Source organism: Nerophis lumbriciformis, linkage group LG01, assembly GCF_033978685.3.
Source record: "Nerophis lumbriciformis linkage group LG01, RoL_Nlum_v2.1, whole genome shotgun sequence".
NCBI lineage: Eukaryota > Metazoa > Chordata > Actinopteri > Syngnathiformes > Syngnathidae > Nerophis > Nerophis lumbriciformis.
In genome coordinates this window covers 49,650,001-49,670,053 of record NC_084548.2, presented here as the reverse complement: position 1 = coordinate 49,670,053, position 20,053 = coordinate 49,650,001, and the positions used below count along the sequence as shown (strand labels likewise).

At 38.9% G+C, this 20,053-nt stretch overlaps 1 protein-coding gene across 1 annotated transcript in view; it reads right to left on the bottom strand.

Moving 5' to 3' along the window:
- LOC133622669 (protein Wnt-2b-A) overlaps positions 1-20,053 on the bottom strand; it is a 49,506-nt gene that overhangs the window by 24,878 nt on the left and 4,575 nt on the right. Inside the window, exon 2 of the mRNA XM_061985516.2 lies at positions 8,598-8,818. Coding sequence (XP_061841500.1) covers positions 8,598-8,818 — 221 coding nt within the window. The remainder of the gene's footprint in view (positions 1-8,597; positions 8,819-20,053) is intronic.

The following is a 20,053-nucleotide window of genomic DNA, read 5'->3' as shown; positions in this document are numbered from 1 at the left end:
TCCATGTCAGGTTCATCACAGAACATGCAATCCCCAAAGCAATGACTCTCCAAGAAGTAAAACGAGAGACACTCAAGGATCCCGTGCTGCTACACCTAAAAAAGTGATTAACTCTGGCGACTGGACCCACCTGTATGACGGCCCCTCGGAATTTGATCGCTCAATGTTAAAAGCCTTCCACAACGTCAGGGAAGCTCTCACAGTCCTGGGTGACGGCAGCCTCATCCTTAGAGGCAACAGACTGGTACTGCCACAGACGCTACAAACTAGAGCTCTAGCTCTCACTCATGAAGGACATCAAGGCGTAGTTAAGACCAAGCAGCTACTCAGAGAAAAGGTCTGGTTCCCGGGAATAGACAAGCAAGCAGAAGAACTAGTGTCTCAGTGCATCCCATGTCAGTCATCAGTACTGAGAACGGAACACCAGCCACTACAAATGTCTGAACTCCCAACTGGACCTTGGAACAATGTCTCGGTGGGCTTTTGCGGTCCCCTACCCTCCGGTGATTACCTGTTTGTTATGCTGGACGAATACTCAAGATTTCCCTTCATCGAGATCACATCCTCAACCTCAGCACACACACTAATCCCTGTCATGGATAAAATATTTTCCTTAGTGGGTACGCCAGAAGTCGTTAAGAGTGACAACGGGCCCCCATTCTCAGGCATTATAGTCCGTGACTTTGCTCACGACCTCGGTTTTTACCACAGAAAAATCACACCATACTGGCCACAGGCCAATGCAGAAGTTGAAAGATTCAACAGACCTTTGATCAAGGCTGTGCCCACTGCCATGGTTGAAAGCAAGCCATGGAAGCAAGAATTGTACAAGTTCCTTCGCAACTATCGCGCCACTCCTCACCATCAACAGAATTATTCTTTGGTCGACCCATGTCAATAAAACTGCTCTCCATTTCTCACCCCACTGACGCGACCTCAGGCAAACTGATGCACTAAGGAAGACGAAAATGAAACTATATGCGGGTGAAAGGAGGAATGCCGTGCACTCACAGTTGAAACAGGGTGACGTTGTCCTGATACGCCGGATGGTCACACCATTCAACCGCAAGTCATACAATGTCATCTCAGTGAAAGGAACGATGGTCATCGCAAAAAGACAGGGACATGAAGTCACCAGGCACAGGTCCCTGTATAAGCTTCTCAAACACCAGCCATTTGGCTCACTGAATTGTGACAATGACAGCAGTGAGGATGATGATGATGAGGACAGTACTGGTGATCATGACCAGGATCAACAATGACAACAACAAGGTCCGGATCAAGACCAGAGGAGATACCCTGTCAGAGCAGACAGACGACTCCCAAGGAGACTCTTGGACTGAATTAACCTTTGAATTTCTATTTGCTCCTGTAAACTAATGTCAGGAGGCATTTGTTATCCATTTAAAATATTTGTATTGTATTATCATTGTGAAAGTTTGAGCTGGCAAAATCTTTAGTTTGACTTAAGTTAAGTGTCATCATACAGTCCCTTTTTCCAGCAGAAACAAGGACATTTAATTTGAAAGAAAAGGAAGGATGTAATGTTGTGAAAATGGGCACGGCCCCTTTAAGAGACTGAGTTCTCGAGTCTCTCACATGTTCCCGGAAGTTGGATGTTGATAGCACAGAGAGCGGTAGCGATGCCGGTAAAGAGTACAACGGAGTATGATTGATGTATGAAGGTGTTTATTAAACATAGTTCTATAAAGCAAGAGTGGACATCACATTTCTACAGAAGTAAAGGACACTTGTGTTTAAAGATCATTGTGGAAGTAATCCGAACAGCAGGGCGGTCTTCTGCTTCCATAAATTGTTTGAATACAGACGCAGTAATACCTTATTAATCAGCACCACAGTGTTTTGCCCCCCTTACTCTGTGACTCATGAAGCACCACCCAAACACCATTGTTGGCTTAAACCCCAAGAATTTGTTGTTAAGTTTGCAACATGTCAAATCATCACCCAATTAAAATCAAAGTGCACGGTAAATGCCTTAAGTCTAAAACTATAAATGCACCATTACTCCAAATATGAGAAGAATTTCGCATATGGTATTTTACAATAAATTCGGATGTAAATGTGAAGCTAAAATAATTAAGTCAAAGTCAAGCCTTTCACTGGGAGATCCTGCAAAACAAGGTACATCAAAGCCAACATCAACAACAGATCCCTACTGTGCACTTCACACAGAATGACATTTCTGTCAACGTCTGTTCTTCGATGTCCAAATTCCGTACAAATATTCTCCACAGGGATCATTAACTCCAGTGGAACCCTGTGTCATTTTCCCAAAATCAAAAATTGTGTTCCAATACAGGAAAAGTCAAGTTTCCAGGGTAGGGGGAAGCATTTGTTAGAAATTATCGATTTATTGATTTATTCTTTACTTGAATTATATATTTTTTATATTATGTTAAAGATGTGTGAGACTTTCAATCTGTACTTAAATTATATATATTTTATATTATGTTAAAGATGTGTGAGACTTTCAATCTGGAAGTTCTAAACTCCTGTTTTAATGTCCTACATAGCATATTAACCTTCTCAGTGGCCTTGTGGTTAGAGTGTCCACCCTGAGATCGGTAGGTCGTGAGTTCAAGTGAGCCAAGTCATACCAAAGACTATAAAAATGGGACCCATTACCTCCCTGCTTGGCACTCAGCATCAAGGGTTGGAATTGGAGGTTAAATCACCAAAATGATTCCCGAGCGCGGCCACCGTTGCTGCTCACTGCTCCCCTCACCTCCCAGGGGGTGGAACAAGGGGATGGGTCAAATGCAGAGGACAAATTTCACCACACCTAGTGTGCAGAGAGTCATTTGATTCATTAATGTGGTACTTTTAACTTTTAATGCTGAAGAGTTGCATAGCTGAACATTCCACAAAGCTGACATCATGTAGTCCCAAACTTGTTGCACCTTTACTGGTTGTAAAATAATGACAGAATAAATTAAAGAGACGAAGGTTTGACAAAAACAGACTCTCCATGAATCTAAATAAGACTAAAATAGAAGAGAAAGTCAAATACAAATAGACGGCGTAGACATTGACTTGGTAAAATAGATTACATTTCTAGAGATAATAATAGATGATAAAATGAACTAGAAATATATTATAGTAATAGAAAATTAAGGTGGCAAAATACATTTTAATAATAAATAAAGCTAAACATGTTCTGGACCAAAAATCACTCCATATTCTCTACTGCTTGCAAGGGTTACCATATCTGAATTAGTGTGTAGAAATATTGGGAAATGACTACTAATGTACACTTCATTTACTAATTGTGTTACAAAAGAGGTCAGTTAGAATAATACATAACGTGGAATATAGAGAACACTCAAACAAAAATATTGAAATTCAATGATTTGGTGCATTGGCAAACAGCTAAAATGATGAACAAAGCAAACTACAACCTGCTACCCAAGAACGTACAACAATTCTTCTCAACAAAAAAGTAGAAATATAACCTGAGAGAAAAATGTAACTTAAAACATCTGTATGCACGCACAACACTTAAAGCCTTTAGTATATCAGTATTAGGGCCGCAACGATTATGGACAATGAAATTTGTCGCCGACAATTATATTTGTCGACAATAATCGTTACGTCATCACTCGCAAAAACATGGCCGGTGATAACATGTAAAGTGTGAGGATATTTCCTCCTATTCTTGTTAAACACAAGAATACCTTGCTCATTTTGCAAAGCGGACCTTGTTTTTAATGGCAGTACATCTGTGATACGCGAGCATTTAAAGCAGAGACATGATGTGGGACATTTGGAGGGAGGATGCGGACACAGCCTCGGTAAGAGTGTTAGCTTGTACCTTGCTAGCTAGCTAACAAGAGTGAGACAAAGTTGTGTGAAAAATAACTTTAACTATCATTTTTTTAGCCAAAGTCAGCCAGCTAAACTTTGTCTACATCAATTCAAGCACTTTTTAAAGCAGCGTCAATTTGCATTGCCATAAAAAAGGCACAAACGCAAACACACACACACACACACACACACACACACACGGTATCGTGAGATTAAATATTCAATTTATTAAATAACCAACATTTTAAGAATGTATTTAAAGATAGAATTCAACACATTGAGTCTATTAGAGTCCAAAGACTGCCAAGAGACAGTCTTATTAGCAATAGTCAATATACTCGTGTGCAGCTTTTTAAACATCACAAAATGCTTTTATTTTTGAGGAAGTTCGATTTTGTGTTTTATTGTTTGTTTTCATTGCTACCATTTTAACTGTTTTTTAATACATAAACAAGGCTAATTGTTTTTTTTACCACTTTGCCTTTCCTTTTTTTAATGGACAACATTTTATTGGTCATTTTAATTTCTGTAACAGCTGAATGAGCGGCACAGTCAGAGTATAAAAAAATATTTATGAATGAATTAGTCATCTTTGTTGTTAGTCAGCACATGCCTAAAATAACTTAAGGTGCATTTAAAAGTCGATGGAAAAAAATAAGAGCCATTAAATATGTGTACGATTTGTTCAGTTCAGTTCAGGCGGTATAGCTCGGCTGGTAGAGCGGCTGTGCCAGCAACTTGAGGGTTCCAGGTTCGATCCCGCTATCGCCATCCTAGTCACTGCCCTTGTGTCCTTGGGCAAGACACTTTACCCACCTGCTCCCAGTGCCACCCACACTGGTATAAATGTAACTTAGATATTGGGTTTCACTATGTAAAGCATTTTGAATCACTAGAGAAAAGCGCTATATAAATATAATTCACAATTCACAGTTATCCGGCCAGTCGACTAATTGTTAAGATAATTGTTGACGAATCGACTATCAAAATAATCGTTAGTCTCAGCCCTAATCAGTGTGTCGATCTAAATGATGTAATGAATTAAGCAAAGAAGTCAAAGAATATGATCCATTTTAAGAAATTGTTCAAACTCAGAGTGTTTACAAAGCAAAAAGAACTGTCATATACATCTTGAACCTTACTACTCATAATAAATAATGTATTCATTAGAACGTTATTGACTAATAATTAATGTATTCATTTATTTACTTGTGTGTTTATTTATTAAATTTTTCGGTGGGTTGCAGATTGAGCACAGGAAATAAACCAAACAAATGTGTTAAAAATTGCTATAAAACGGGAAAGGCATAGACTTAATTAAACTCTGCTTCTTCCTACACCCTTTTGAACATGTTGTAATGAGTAGCTGGAAGTATGCGATGTACTATGTTTTAAATTGATGCATGTTTGAAATAAGATAACTAAAATAAAATTAAGATACGGTACATTGTCTCACATACATGTTGACCCCTGTGTGATCCAACCTGTCGACTGTGCATTTACTGGAATGTCTCGTTTCATCAGAGCAGTGGAAAGGATAGGGGCATTCAGTGTTGCGGGGGTGCGCGTGTGGGAGGATGAAGGAGGGTATTACTGCTCATCATTCAAACCAGGGCTGTTTGTCTCACACGAAATACCTCTCTAAATATTTACAACTTCATTAATGTTTATCCTACTCCGCCACGCACAGCCTGTATCTCCGAGCGTATAAAAAGGTTGCCATACCCAGTAAGCGTGCTTTCTCATTGGCTGGAAAAGATGATACATCAAGGCAAGCGGGTCCAGTGACAACAGACGGTATTGCATAAGTCAACGGATGCTACTTCCATCACCGCATTTCTAATAAAGTAGCCTACTGTATCATTGCCGTCATTATATGGAGACCATGCATGATGTTCAGTTCAGTTTCATTTTATTTCGAACATGCATACGATACAATGTAGTTCATCACATATTTCCAGTTGTTTCATTACAGCACGCTCGAAAAGGAGTAGAAAGAAGCTGATCTTCTTTAATCCTACCCCTTTTCATACCAGAGCAATTTTATCCTATTTCCTTGTTCTCTGTAACAGAACAGTGAATAAATAAATAAATAAACAAATAATATACCATAGTAAGTAAACAAATATTAAATATAGAGATGTCCGATAATGGCTTTTTTGCCGATATCCGATATTACGATATTGCCCAACTCTTAATTACCGATTCCGATATCAAGCGATACCGATATATACAGTCGTGGAATTAACACATTATTATGCCTAATTGTGTTGTGATGCCCCGCTGGATGCATTGAACAATATAACAAGGTTTTCCGAAATAAATCAACTCAAGTTATGGAAAAAAATGCTAACATGGCACTGCCATATTTATTATTGAAGTCACAAAGTGCATTATTTTCTTTAACATGCCACAAAACAGCAGCTTGGAATTTGGGACATGCTCTACCTGAGAGAGCATGAGGAGGTTGAGGTGGGCGGGGTTGGGAAGGGGCGGGTTGGGGGGGAGGGGGGGAGTGTATATTGTACTGCAAGGGGTTCTGGGTATTTGTTCTGTTGTATTTATGTTGTGTTACGGTGCGGATGTTCTCCCGAAATGTGTTTGTCATTCTTGTTTGGTGTGGGTTCACAGTGTAGCGCATATTAGTAACAGTGTTAAAGTTGTTTATACGGCCACCCTCAGTGTGACCTGTATGGCTGCATTCCCTTGTATGTGTGAATAGCCGTAGATATTATGTGATTGGGCCGGCACGCAAAGGCAGTGCCTTTAAGGATTATTGGCGCTCTGTACTTCTCCTTACGTCCGTGTACACAGCGACGTTTTAAAAAGTCATAAATACTGCCGGGTACGACGTGGCGAAGTTGGGAGAGTGGCCGTGCCAGCAATCTTAGGGTTACTGGTTAAATCCCCACCTTCTATCATCCTAGTCACGTCCGTTGTGTCCTTGAGCAAGACACTTCACCCTTGCTCCTGATGGGTCCTGGTTAGCGCCTTGCATGGCAGCTTCTGCCATCAGTGTGTGAATGTGTGTGTGAATGGGTGAATGTGGAAATAGTGTCAAAGCGCTTTGAGTTCCTTAAAAAGGTAGAAACGCGCTATACAAGTACAACCCATTTACCATTTACCATAATTTCAGATGTTACATTTAAAGCATATGTCGGCCAATAATATCGGCAGTCCAATCTCTAATTAAATACATAAATAATCTTTGTCTCAATAATAAAAAAAAAAAAACTATAATAATAATAATAATGATAATAAAAAAATTTAAAAAAGGATTCAAGATGTTCATAATAATTCTTGTTCTGTGTACTTTGTGAACACTTGTAGTTTGAACAGTCTCTTAAACTGAATCATATCAATGCTTTGTTTGATTTCTTTGGTTAATCCATTCCATAATTTAATACTGATATTCTAAAGGTTTTAATTGTTGTACGAGCATATGTTTTAAATTAGATTTTCCTCTAAGGTTATATTTCTCCTCTTTTGTTGAGAAGAATTGTACATTCTTGGGCAGCGGGTTATAGTTTGCTTTGTACATAATTTTAGCTGTTTGCAAATGCACCAAATCGTTGAATATCAATAATTATTATTAAATAAATAAAGGGCTGGTATGTTCTCTATATCCAACATTATGTATTATTCTAACTCATCTTTTTTGTAACACCGTTAGTGAATGAAGCGCACATTTGTTGTTGTTTCCCCATATTTCTGCACAATAACTCAGATATGGTAACACTAGTGAGCAGTAAAAAATATGAAGTGATTTTTGGTCTAGAACATGTTTTGCTTTATTCATTATTGACGTGTTTCTTGCTACTTTATGTTGTATATTTTTTACATGAGGTTTCATTTTATCATCTATTATTACACCCAAAAATGTGTTTTCTTTTACCCATTCAATGTCTACTACGTCTATTTGTATTTGTGTTTGACTTTCTCTTCTACTGTTACCAAATAGCATTATTTTAGTTTTACTGAGATTCAAAGATAGTCTGTTTTTGTCAAACCATCTTTTTAATTTGTTAATTTCTTCTGTTATTATTTGTATTAGCTTATGTGTGTTCTCTAGTAAACAAAACGCTGTTGTGTCATCTGCAGACATTGAATTATTTGTACTAAATACTGAGCTAAATGTTTTTGTGCAATCCTGCCAAGAAGCAAACAGCAATGAAATCACAAGATCCTTAGTAGTGGTAATAATGCGGAAAGGATTCATTGGCTTTTACAGTGTCAGCATAATTGTGTACCTAAATGTGTAAACTACAAAGCCGCGAAGTCTGGCAGGAGTGCAAAACCCAGTGGCTTTAAGCTTGCCTGTTTGTTGACAAAGTGCACAGCTTTAAAAATAGTTTACTAGCAACAATAAACCTGAGACAAAAAGAGACCCAGAAGAAGGGCTTTGAATAGTGAGACTAAAATAGTAGGCTAATACAAGACAAACGTTCTTTTTATCCTCTAATTTGTCTTTTACTGACACCGTTAAATAAAGAAACAACAGTTTAACAGGCAATCAGACGGTCATTATCAGAATTGCTTAACAGTTTATGCAAAACCTTGCATACGGTAATATGCATACAATGCGGTTTCCCTAGCAACAGAGAATAATTACACCTCACAAATAGGGAAGGGGCAGAATTGGCTGGGATAATCTCTCCAGAAGAGCATGCTTGATTTACACCATGAATAGTGCATCAATTGCCCCAAATGCAAATTGCTTAATGGTGGAAAGTGTATTAAGGTTAAGTAAAATCTGGGGCGTATGGACTTACTTCTCAGCAAGACACGTCCAAACACTGTGTGATCCCGTTCCAGTGTGCTGCAGTTCCAGCGATGATGTCTGAACTGGTGCTGGCACTCTCTGATCCACTCTTTGGTGCCCTCGCCGATGGCCTGCATGATGTCTGGGTGGCGCTGGCACAGTTGCCGCTGCTTATTCACCAAGGCTGGGATGTTGTCACAGATGACGCGGGCACCCAGTGCACCAATGTACCTGATGAAAACAAAACAAAAACCCAGTGACGAATGGCTACGAAGGGATATTGCCCCATATCGTATCACAGTGTCATTGTGCCTGTCTGTGTTCAGTACTGTGACGTGTTACATTCAGAGGTACAATTTGTGGAATACATTAGGATTATCTCAGGGAGAGCATGTCCCAAATTCCAAGCTGCTGTTTTGAGGCATGTTAAAAAAAATAATGCACTTTAATAATAAATATGGCAGTGCCATGTTGGCACTTTTTTCCATTACTTGAGTTGATTAATTTTAGAAAACCTTGTTACATTGTTTAATGCATCCAGCAGGGCATCACAACAAAATTAGGCATAATAATGTGTTAATTCCACGACTGTATATATCGGTGTCGGTTGATATCGGAATCGGTAATAAAGAGTTGGACAATATCAGAATATCGGATATCACACATCCCTACACGGACGTAGGGAGAAGTACAGAGCGCCAATAAACCTTAAAGGCACTGCCTTTGCGTGCCGGCACAATCACATAACATCTACGGCTATTCAGACATACAATGGAATACCTGCATACTTGGTCAACAACCATACAGGTCACACTGAGGGTGGCCGTATAAACAACTTTAACACTGTTACTAATATACGCTACACTGTGAACCCACACCAAACAAGAATGACAAACACATTTCGGGAGAACATCCGCACCGTAACACAACATAAACACAACAGAACAAATACCCAGAACCCCTTGCAGCACTAACTCTTCCAGGACGCTACAATAAACACCCCCGCTACCCCCCCCCCCCCCCACCCCCCACCCTCCCAACCCGCCCCTTCCCAACCCCGCCCACCTCAACCTCCTCATGCTCTCTTAGGGAGAGCATGTCCCAAATTCCAAGCTGCTGTTTTGAGGCATGTTAAAAAAAAAAAATGCACTTTGTGACTTCAATAATAAATATGGCAGTGCCATGTTGGCACTTTTTTCCATTACTTGAGTTGATTAATTTTAGAAAACCTTGTTACATTGTTTAATGCATCCAGCAGGGCATCACAACAAAATTAGGCATAATAATGTGTTAATTCCACGACTGTATATATCGGTGTCGGTTGATATCGGAATCGGTAATAAAGAGTTGGACAATATCAGAATATCGGATATCGGCAAAAAAGCCATTATCGGACATCTCTAATTATGATGTAATGTTAAGGGATGGGTACCAAATTTGGTACTTTTATAGGTACAGACCAAAGTCAGAAGTCACGTAAATCAAACTGTGCCATTTTTCGATACATTTGCTGCACGTGACTGCCTCTAGGAAACGTTACAATTTTACATGCCAACAAAGCAAGGAGAAGGCGCTGAAATGTACAGTAGATGTATGTTCAAACATTACCGGTTTAGATGGAGGTTCATGGCGGTTCGGCAGTTCGCCGTGCACTAAGAACCCTCATCCACCATCAATTTTTGCGGCGGATTGAAATGGACAGTGTTAAAAATACTTTTCACTGTGTAATATATTGTGTATATTATATAATAATGTAATATATCAGTATATTGTATACATAATATGTAAATATTACATATGTTATATTTTATATTGCTACTATGGTACATTTTTTGTCTACTTTATACCTGCATTATATGTTCCATCCTTACCCTTTCCATCCTTTGTAATTGAGCTACTGTGTGGAACAATTTGGATCAAAAAAGTTTGTCTAAGTCTAAGTCTAAGTCTAAGTTTTAGTAAAGAACAGAAGTTACCACGCTTGCACCACAGGATCTGTTATAATCTAAAATCTAATAATTTGCCGGTCTCAAGTAAGTACACGGAGGTGGCGGATTGAGACTTGCCATTAACCGCTGTCTAATTTGCCGATGTGTGAACTCCTCTGAAGGCTCCACTTTTTGAAATTTGCACGCTTGAAGCTAATTTACATTAGGTTTGCCATAACCAACCAGCAATTTTACATGGCGATTTCAAAACCTTCAAATCTAGTTATGAAAACTACAACTAAAATACACATCACAATCAAAGAGCTGGTGTGTTATACGGTCAATACTTACATTAAAACACTTTGTAGGACTCAACAAAACACAAGACTAGCAAATTCATCTTAATGACATAGACTACTTCTCGGCTACGGCTGAGCTGGGAAAAATTACGGCCGGGTAAGATTTTCAATCCGGCCTGTAGGACGTTTTTTGAATATACATTTTTCTAACATTTAACCACAAAACTGTAGACGACAATATGATGTGCAGTGCTGTTTTCATATTCCCTCAATCATCAGGATGATTGAGGGAACCCCTCATGAAACAGGCCTGTAGAGATGAAGTAGTCTTGTGATTTTTTCCCACACATACATATATATATGTATATATATATATATATGTACATATGTATGTACATATATATGTATATATATGTATATATATGTGTATATATGTGTGTGTGTATATATATATATATATATATATATATATACACATATATATGTGTGTGTGTGTGTGTTTGTGTGTGTGTGTGTGTGTGTGTGTGTGTGTGTGTGTGTGTGTGTGTGTGTGTGTGTGTGTGTGTGTGTGTGTGTGTGTGTGTGTGTGTGTGTATGTATATATATATTTTATACACATCGGCACCCCAGACACATGTTTTTCCTCTTAATGTGGCCCCCGAGTCAGAATGATTGTCCAGGTCTGGCCTCCAGCAATCTTGGAATTGCAACTACATGCAAAATCTACTATATAATACAATACAATACAGTACTTACAAATGTGTCACTGAAGTGTAAGAAAAGATAACTGGACACCACAGCTCAGCGATAAATGTTAAATTAAAAAATATGTTTCATTTAAACAATTAACATGTATTAACACATTTGAACACACACACAGATATGGAACATTTAGTACTGGTATGGATTCCCAGATTCAAAGTGAAAGGTACCCATCCCTAGTAATGTCGAAACAGCAAAAGAGTCAACTCGGACGTAGAACAGGGAGCTGTGAAAACCACAGCACATCAAATGAGTCTGAAGGAGACAAACTCTCCTACAACAACAACAACGGAGGACAACGGCCGTCTCCTGTAGTCACTTATTGGCATGTCGCTGGTGGTCCCAGAAAGTAAGCTTTTATGTTGATCGGAGTGTACTGCAACAAAGTGGAGACTCTGGTGTATGATACTTTTAGAATGATACAGCAATGACAACTCTGGTACTAGTTATTCCAGTAAGGGTCATAACAGTCTTCTATGAGTCAGAGGTATCAACACTTAACAGTTTTAAGTATTTGGAAAGGAGGTGAGGGGAAACCATTTACTCAGTTCTGCAAATAAATAGGCACTTAACCTCTCCACCTGGATGTGTCTATAAATGTTTCCCGATGAGGTACTAAAAATAATGCAGTCACAAATTAGAGAAGGACTTGAATAACCTTGTCCATTTGAGATCCCCCACTTCTTTCCACTCCCACACTTTCTTTCTCACTGCCCTAATAAAACAGACATGAAACACAGCTTTTCCACGGTAACGTCTGAAGGTGATACTTGTGTGTATGTGAGTGCATGAGAGCTCCCTGTGCCTCTGTGGGTCACCGAGGAGGCGTCACGAGGTGTGTGGCTGTGTGGTCGTGTTTTACGAGGCCCTCCGAGAGAGGATGAAGACCAGCAGCTCAGTACCCCCCATGAGAGAGATTAGGGGAAAGGAAAAAGAAGAGAGTGCTCATCAAAGGAAAGAACAAGCCAAGCAGCAACTCATCCTTAATTTTCTCCTGTTTCTCTCTTGAGAGTCAAGAGGACTTGAGTTTATTGGGTTGTAAATCAGCATCCACGCACCTAAAACAGCATGCTTGTGTGTGCTACATTGTGGATGATGGCAGGAAGACGAGCGAGGCTTAGGAATAAAATATGAGACACTGAGGTCTTCCACTGGTATCTTCTCAAGCTATATTTTTCCAATGAAAACACTAAAACATGGACTTTATATTTAGCCATGGGATTACTGACACATTATTTGATGCAGTGTGTGTGTATGTGTAGATACTGTTCAAGTCAAATAAACCAAAAACAATTAATACTGAGAATGTATAATGTCTAAATATAATATATGTTGCCATTTATCCAGGTCATTGAACAAACCCCGTTTCCATATGAGTTGGGAAATTGTGTTAGATGTAAATATGAACAGAATACAATGATTTGCAATCATTTTCAACCCATATTCAGTTGAATATGCTACAAAGACAACATATTTGATGTTCAAACTGATAAATATTTTAATTTTTTGCAAATAATCATAAACTTTAGAATTTGATGTCAGCAACACGTGACAAAGAAGTTGGGAAAGGTGGCAATAAATACTGATAAAGTTGAGGAATGCTCATCAAACACTTATTTGGAACATCCCACAGGTGAACAGGCAAATTGGGAACAGGTGGGTGCCATGATTGGGTATAAAAGTAGATTCTATGAAATGCTCAGCCATTCACAAACAAGGATGGGGTGAGGGTCACCACTTTGTCAACAAATGCGTGAGCAAATTGTTGACCAGTTTAAGAAAAACCTTTCTCAACCAGCTATTGCAAGGAATTTAGGGATTTCACCATATACGGTCCGTAATATCATCAAAGGGTTCAGAGAATCTGGAAAAATCACTGCACGTAAGCAGCTAAGCCCGTGACCTTCGATCCCTCAGGCTGTACTGCATCAACAAGCGACATCAGTGTGTAAAGGATATCACCACATGGGCTCAGGAACACTTCAGAAACTCACTGTCAGTAACTACAGTTGGTCGCTACATATGTAAGTGCAAGTTAAAACTCTCCTATGCAAGGCGAAAACCGTTTATCAACAACACCCAGAAATGCCGTCGGCTTCGCTGGGCCTGAGCTCATCTAAGATGGACTGATACAAAGTGGAAAAGTGTTCTGTGGTCTGACGAGTCCACATTTCAAATTGTTTTTGGAAACTGTGGACGTCGTGTCCTCCGGACCAAAGAGGAAAAGAACCATCCGGATTGTTATAGGCGCAAAGTTGAAAAGCCAGCATCTGTGATGGTATGGGGGTGTATTAGTGCCCAAGACATGGGTAACTTACACATCTGTGAAGGCACCATTAATGCTGAAAGGTACATACAGGTTTTGGAGCAACATATGTTGCCATCCAAGCAACGTTACCATGGACGCCCCTGCTTATTTAAGCAAGACAATGCCAAGCCACGTGTTACATCAACGTGGCTTCATAGTAAAAGAGTGCGGGTACTAGACTGGCCTGCCTGTAGTCCAAACCTGTCTCCAATTGAAAATGTGTGGCGCATTATGAAGCCTAAAATACCACAACGGAGACCCCCGGACTGTTGAACAACTTAAGCTGTACATCAAGCAAGAATGGGTAATAATTCCACCTGAGAAGCTTAAAAAATGTGTCTCCTCAGTTCCCAAACGTTTACTGAGTGTTGTTAAAAGGAAAGGCCATGTAACACAGTGGTGAACATGCCCTTTCCCAACTACTTTGGCACGTGTTGCAGCCATGAAATTCTAAGTTAATTATTATTTGCAAAAAAAAATTAAGTCTATGAGTTTGAACATCAAAAATCTTGTCTTTGTAGTGCATTCAATTGAATATGGGTTGAAAAGGATTTGCAAAATATTGTATTCCTTTTATATTTAGATCTAACACAATTTCCCACCTCATGTGGAAACGGGGTTTGTATTTTTAGGGCATTCCATCGATTGCAACTGTTTGTTTTGGAAGACGTTTCGCCTCTCATCCGAGCAGGCTTAATTAGTTCATGCTCACAGACTTAGATTGGGCAGATCTAGTTTAGAAACAGTGTCAAAGCCTCAACTATTTTAGCTTTGGCACCACGTAAAATCTTAGATTGGTCAGAACTACCAAAGTGCCAAAGCCCAAACTATTTATAATAGCTATAGTTATAATAGGACATTCAAACAATTGCAAGACTGTTCAGTTTGTCTTAGAAGACCTTTCGCCTCTCATCTGAGCAGGCTTCATCAGTTCATTCTCAAAGACTTGGATTGGTCAGATCTAGTCTACACGCTGGTGCCAAAGCCTCAACTACTACAGCTTTGGCACCACGTAAAAACCTAAGATTGGTCAGATCTGGAGATGTACATCATTAGGATTGATCGATACCAATATTGATATTCCTTATCGCTACCAGTATTCATTTGTCCTACTATCAGTAATATATGTGATTGGTGTATATAAAGATATGACATTTTTATTTTTTTATTTCCATCTTTATTAGCACAAGAGGTTGTACACCACCAACACGATGTAACATCTCACACGAGGAAGGTCTTTTATCGACACCTACCTTTTAAGTCTTAATCAAATCACCTATGTTTGCAGTGCAAGTTGCAATGCAGTTGTTATATTTTCATGTTGTAAAGACCACAAAGATCCATCACTATGTTTGTATTCATTATAATTACGCTCAGCTAGAAATAATATGCACATATGGCATTCATGCACAAAGCACTGACCTTTTACATGATGTGTCATATCAAATATATCATAGAAATCAATACAATCAATGCACATGTTCGGTGGGTGTGCATTTTGTAAACATACGAATAGTTTATGTGTTTATGTTGCACACGGATGTATTTGACTGACGGACCGGAGGACATATTGAGTGTTGACAGCGACCGATGTACGTATCTTTGTAGTATATACTATATAAATAAAAAGACTCAATGAGTAATGCTTGAATTTCCAGTTTGTAGAGTCAAAAGACAGAACGAACTGAAACACATTTAAAGGCCTACTGACAGGGCCGGCCCGTGGCATAGGCCATATAGGCAAATGCTAAGGGCGCCGTCCATCAGGGGGCGCCACGCCAGTGCCACAAATGTTGGGAGAAAAAAAAAAAAAGAAAAAAAGTTGGTACTATTATTTCTAAATACAAAAAATAATCCCACGTTAATTAAAATGCAAAGTAAAGCCTATTTAATAGAAATATTATTTGTTACAACATTACGCCCCCCCCACCCCCCCACCCCACCCCCCTCCTCCCCCCGCACGGTGCGCCCCCTCCCTTCCCGTATCGTGACTCTTTTTGGACGTCCCCACATCAAAAAATCAACACAAGATGCCAAAACTGTCAGGTGCCCAGGGAAGAAAAAAGAGAAAAGAAGAGGAGGAGAAACGAGAAAAGACAGAGGTAGCAGGTAGGTAACGTTAGCCTACATGAAATTATTTGTCTGTTACAGAATGTGATAGTAACCTGGCTTTTTAGCATTAAGCTAATGTTACATGATTCGGCAATTGCTAATCAATAAATAGCTAGTTCTGTTTTAACGTCGGGTTAATATTGTGGAGGGGGCTAAATTGGGATGGAAAATAATAATGTAACGTTAGGTAATTACAGTACTCCCACTTTACATTCCTCAGGGACATTTCTTTCTTTCTTTAGTTTATTTCGAACATGAACACACTTACATCATAATACATCACACAATTTCATATCATTTCATTTTACATCATGCCCGAAAAGGAGTAGGAAGAAGCAAAGCTTATTTAATCCTACCTCTTTCCCACTTCAAAGCGTTTACAAATATATAGAATCATTTACTGACCTTTTTATATAATAAAATAACATCTATGAGTTAGTATACAACAGTTTTGTAAGATGTAATTAATTAATTAATTCAGTCATTATTAACATACTGAGATGAAGAATATCTTATTTTCAATAAGGTTGAAAGTATTTCTCATAATTCTTCTTCTTTGTACTCTGTAAGCACTATTATTTTGAACAACCTCTTAAACTGGATCATATCAGTACAATTTTTAACTTTTTTACTTAATCTATTCCATAATTTAATTCCACATACTGATATGCTAAAAGTTCTAAGTGTTGTACGTGCATATAAATGTTTGTATTAGATCTTTTAAGCAGGTGTTTTTTGTTTACATTGTTATTGCCTTCTGGTTAGCTAATGTTTGCCCTGCAGGTAATAGTCACTTTTCCACCCCTTTATATATTAGGTATAGTTGTAAGTAAAAAAAAAAGGTCAAAGACAAAGCTATTCGGGTTCTTGTGAGTATATACACTTCACTGCCGATGTGGGGGGGCGCCACCTAAAATCTTGCCTAGGGCGCCAGATTGGTTAGGGCCGGGCCTGCCTACTGAAATGTGATTTTTTTATTCAAACAGGGATAGCAGGTCCATTCTATGTGTCATACCTGATCATTTCGCGATATTGCCATATTTGTGCTGAAAGGATTTAGTAGAGAACATCGACGATAAAGTTTGCAACTTTTGGTCGCTGATAAAAAAGCCTTGCCTGTACCGGAAGTAGCAGACGAGTAGCGTGACGTCACAGGTTGTGGAGCGCCTCACATCCGCACATTGTTTACAATCATGGCCACCAGCAGCGAGAGTGATTCGGACCGAGAAAGCAACGATTTCCCCATTCATTTGAGCGAGGATGAAAGATTTGTGGATGAGGAAAGTGAGAGTGAAGGACTAGAGGGCAGTGGGAGCGATTCAGATAGGGAAGATGCTGTGAGAGGCGGGTGGGACCTGATATTCAGCTGGGAATGACTAAAACAGTAAATAAACACAAGACATATACATACTCTATTAGCCACAACACAACCAGGCTTATATTTAATATGCCACAAATTAATCCCGCATAACAAACACCTCCCGCCTCCCGTCCATATAACCTGCCAATACAACTCAAACACCTGCACAACACACTCAATCCCACAGCCCAAAGAACCGTTCACCTCCCCAAAGTTCATACAGCACATATATTTCCCCAAAGTCCCCAAAGTTACGTACGTGAGACTTTTTGAGACTTTTATTAGTAGGTTGCACAGTGAGGTACATATTCCGTACAATTGACCACTAAATTTTTCAACTTGTTAAAGTCGGGGTCCACTTAAATTGATTCATGATACAAATATATGCTATCATATATACTATCATCATAATACAGTCATCACACAAGATAATCATCAGGGTGTATACATTGAATTATTTACGTGACATGCACATAGCGTCACGCACGTACGGGCAAGCGATCAAATGTTTGGAAGCCGCAGCTGCATGCGTACTCACGGCACCGTGTCTGCGTATCCAACTCAAAGTCCTCCTGGTAAGAGTCTCTGTTGTCCCAGTTCTCCACAGGCCAATGGTAAAGATTGACTGTCATCTTTCGGGAATGTAAACAATGAAACACCGGCCGTGTTTGTGTTGCTGAAGTCGGCCGTAATACACCGCTTCCCTCCTACAGCTTTCTTCTTTGCTGTCTCCATTGGTCATTGAACAAATTGCAAAAGATTCACCAACACAGATGTCCAAAATACTGTGGAATTTTGCTATGAAAACAGACGACTTAATAGCTGGCCACCATGCTGTCCCAAAATGTCCTCTACAATCCGTGACGTCACGCGCAGGCGTCATCATACCGAGACGTTTTCAGCAGGATATTTCGCGCAAAATTTAAAATTGCACTTTAGTAAGTATGCGTGAACACCAATTTTTTTTAAATAAAAATGTGTATTACAAAAACTTGGAATTGTGAAAAATATAGACAATTGTCAAACAAGTGTGTTCTGTTAAACCACTAAGGGTAACATAAGCTGTTCTTGTTATATTTTTTGCTTTAAAAATTTTACTGTGTTGACATTGCAACACAAAGCTGGCACTAAGTTTTGGTAGATGATTGTAGCACTTAAAAATATCCCAAAAATACCCCGCATACCGACACTTATCGAATTTTGTATCAAATGTTTAGCTTATTTCTCGTTACATTACATCTTTTTGCTCTTTCTTCTTACATTTTTACAGAGATATTTTTCCCGACAACATGTGGCGAGCCAAAAAAATTCAAGCTGTGGGCCACAAATGGCCACCAGGCCACACTTTGGGCACTCCTGCTCTAAAGTAACAGTAGTTTTACTTGAGCAACATTAGGCTACTCTACCCACCTCCGATCACAGTGCATGACCAACCATTCAGTCGCACATTCACACCAACAGTCACTGAGCAGGAATTAGTCCCTTGCTGGCTGCATGATAGCCAGCTACACTCTACTCTAATGACCTTATAAAGACGCTTGGATGTACAAGTGTATTTTTAGAACTTGGTGGTTATGGTTTTAATTTATTTCGAACATGCATACAATTATAAAATGGTACATCATATATGGCCGAAATAACTAGAAAGAAGCAGAGCTTATTTATTCCTACCATTTTTTGTTTCAGAGATATTTCTAACAAACTTATTTGTTCACTTCCTGTGCTCAATTTTGAAAACAAACAAGTTGAATACTAATAATAAATCATACCAAAGACTATAAAAATGGGACCCATTACCTCCGTGCTTGACACTCAGCATCAAGGGTTGGAATTGGGGTTTAAATCGCCAAAAATGATTCCCGGGCGTGACCACCGCTGCTGCTCACTGCTCCCCTCACCTCCAAGGGGGTGGTCAAGGGTGATGGGTCAAATGCAGAGAATAATTTTGCCACACCTAGTATGTGTGTGACAATCATTGGTACTTTAACTTTTTAACTTTGATAATTACAGGGTAGCAGGTTATAGTTTGCTTTGTGCATATTTTTTTTCCTGTTTGCAAATGTACCAAATCCTTGAATTCTAATATGTTTTATTCAATAAATAAAGGGTTTGAATGTTCTCCATAACCAACATTATTTATTTTTCTAACTAACCTTTTTTGAAATACTGTTGGTGAATAAGGCACACTTTTGTACTTATTCCCCCATACTTTTACACAATACCTTACACTCTTGCAAAGCAGTAGATAATATGGAGTGATATTTGGTCCAGGACATTTTTTGCTTTATTCATTATTGACGTATTTCTTGCCACCTTATGTTGACTGGTTTTTACATAAGATTTCCAGTTGATTTTGTAATCCATTATTACACCCCAAAATGTGGTTTCTTTTACTCTTTCTATTTGTATTTGTATTCGTGTTTGACTTTCTCTTCTACTGTTACCGAATAGCCTTAATTTATTTTTACTGAGATTCAAAGAGTCTGTTTTTGTCTAACCAGCTTTTGAAATTATGAACCATAATGTCTTCATTTCTCATGTTATTATTTGTATTAGCTTCTGTGTGTTCTCTCCTGAACAAAACTCAATCGTGTTGTCTGCAAATAATACTAACTTCAAGTCCTTTGTAACTTTATAAATGTCATTTCTACGGAGATTGAACCGTTTTGGTCCCAATATTGATCCCTGGTGTACACC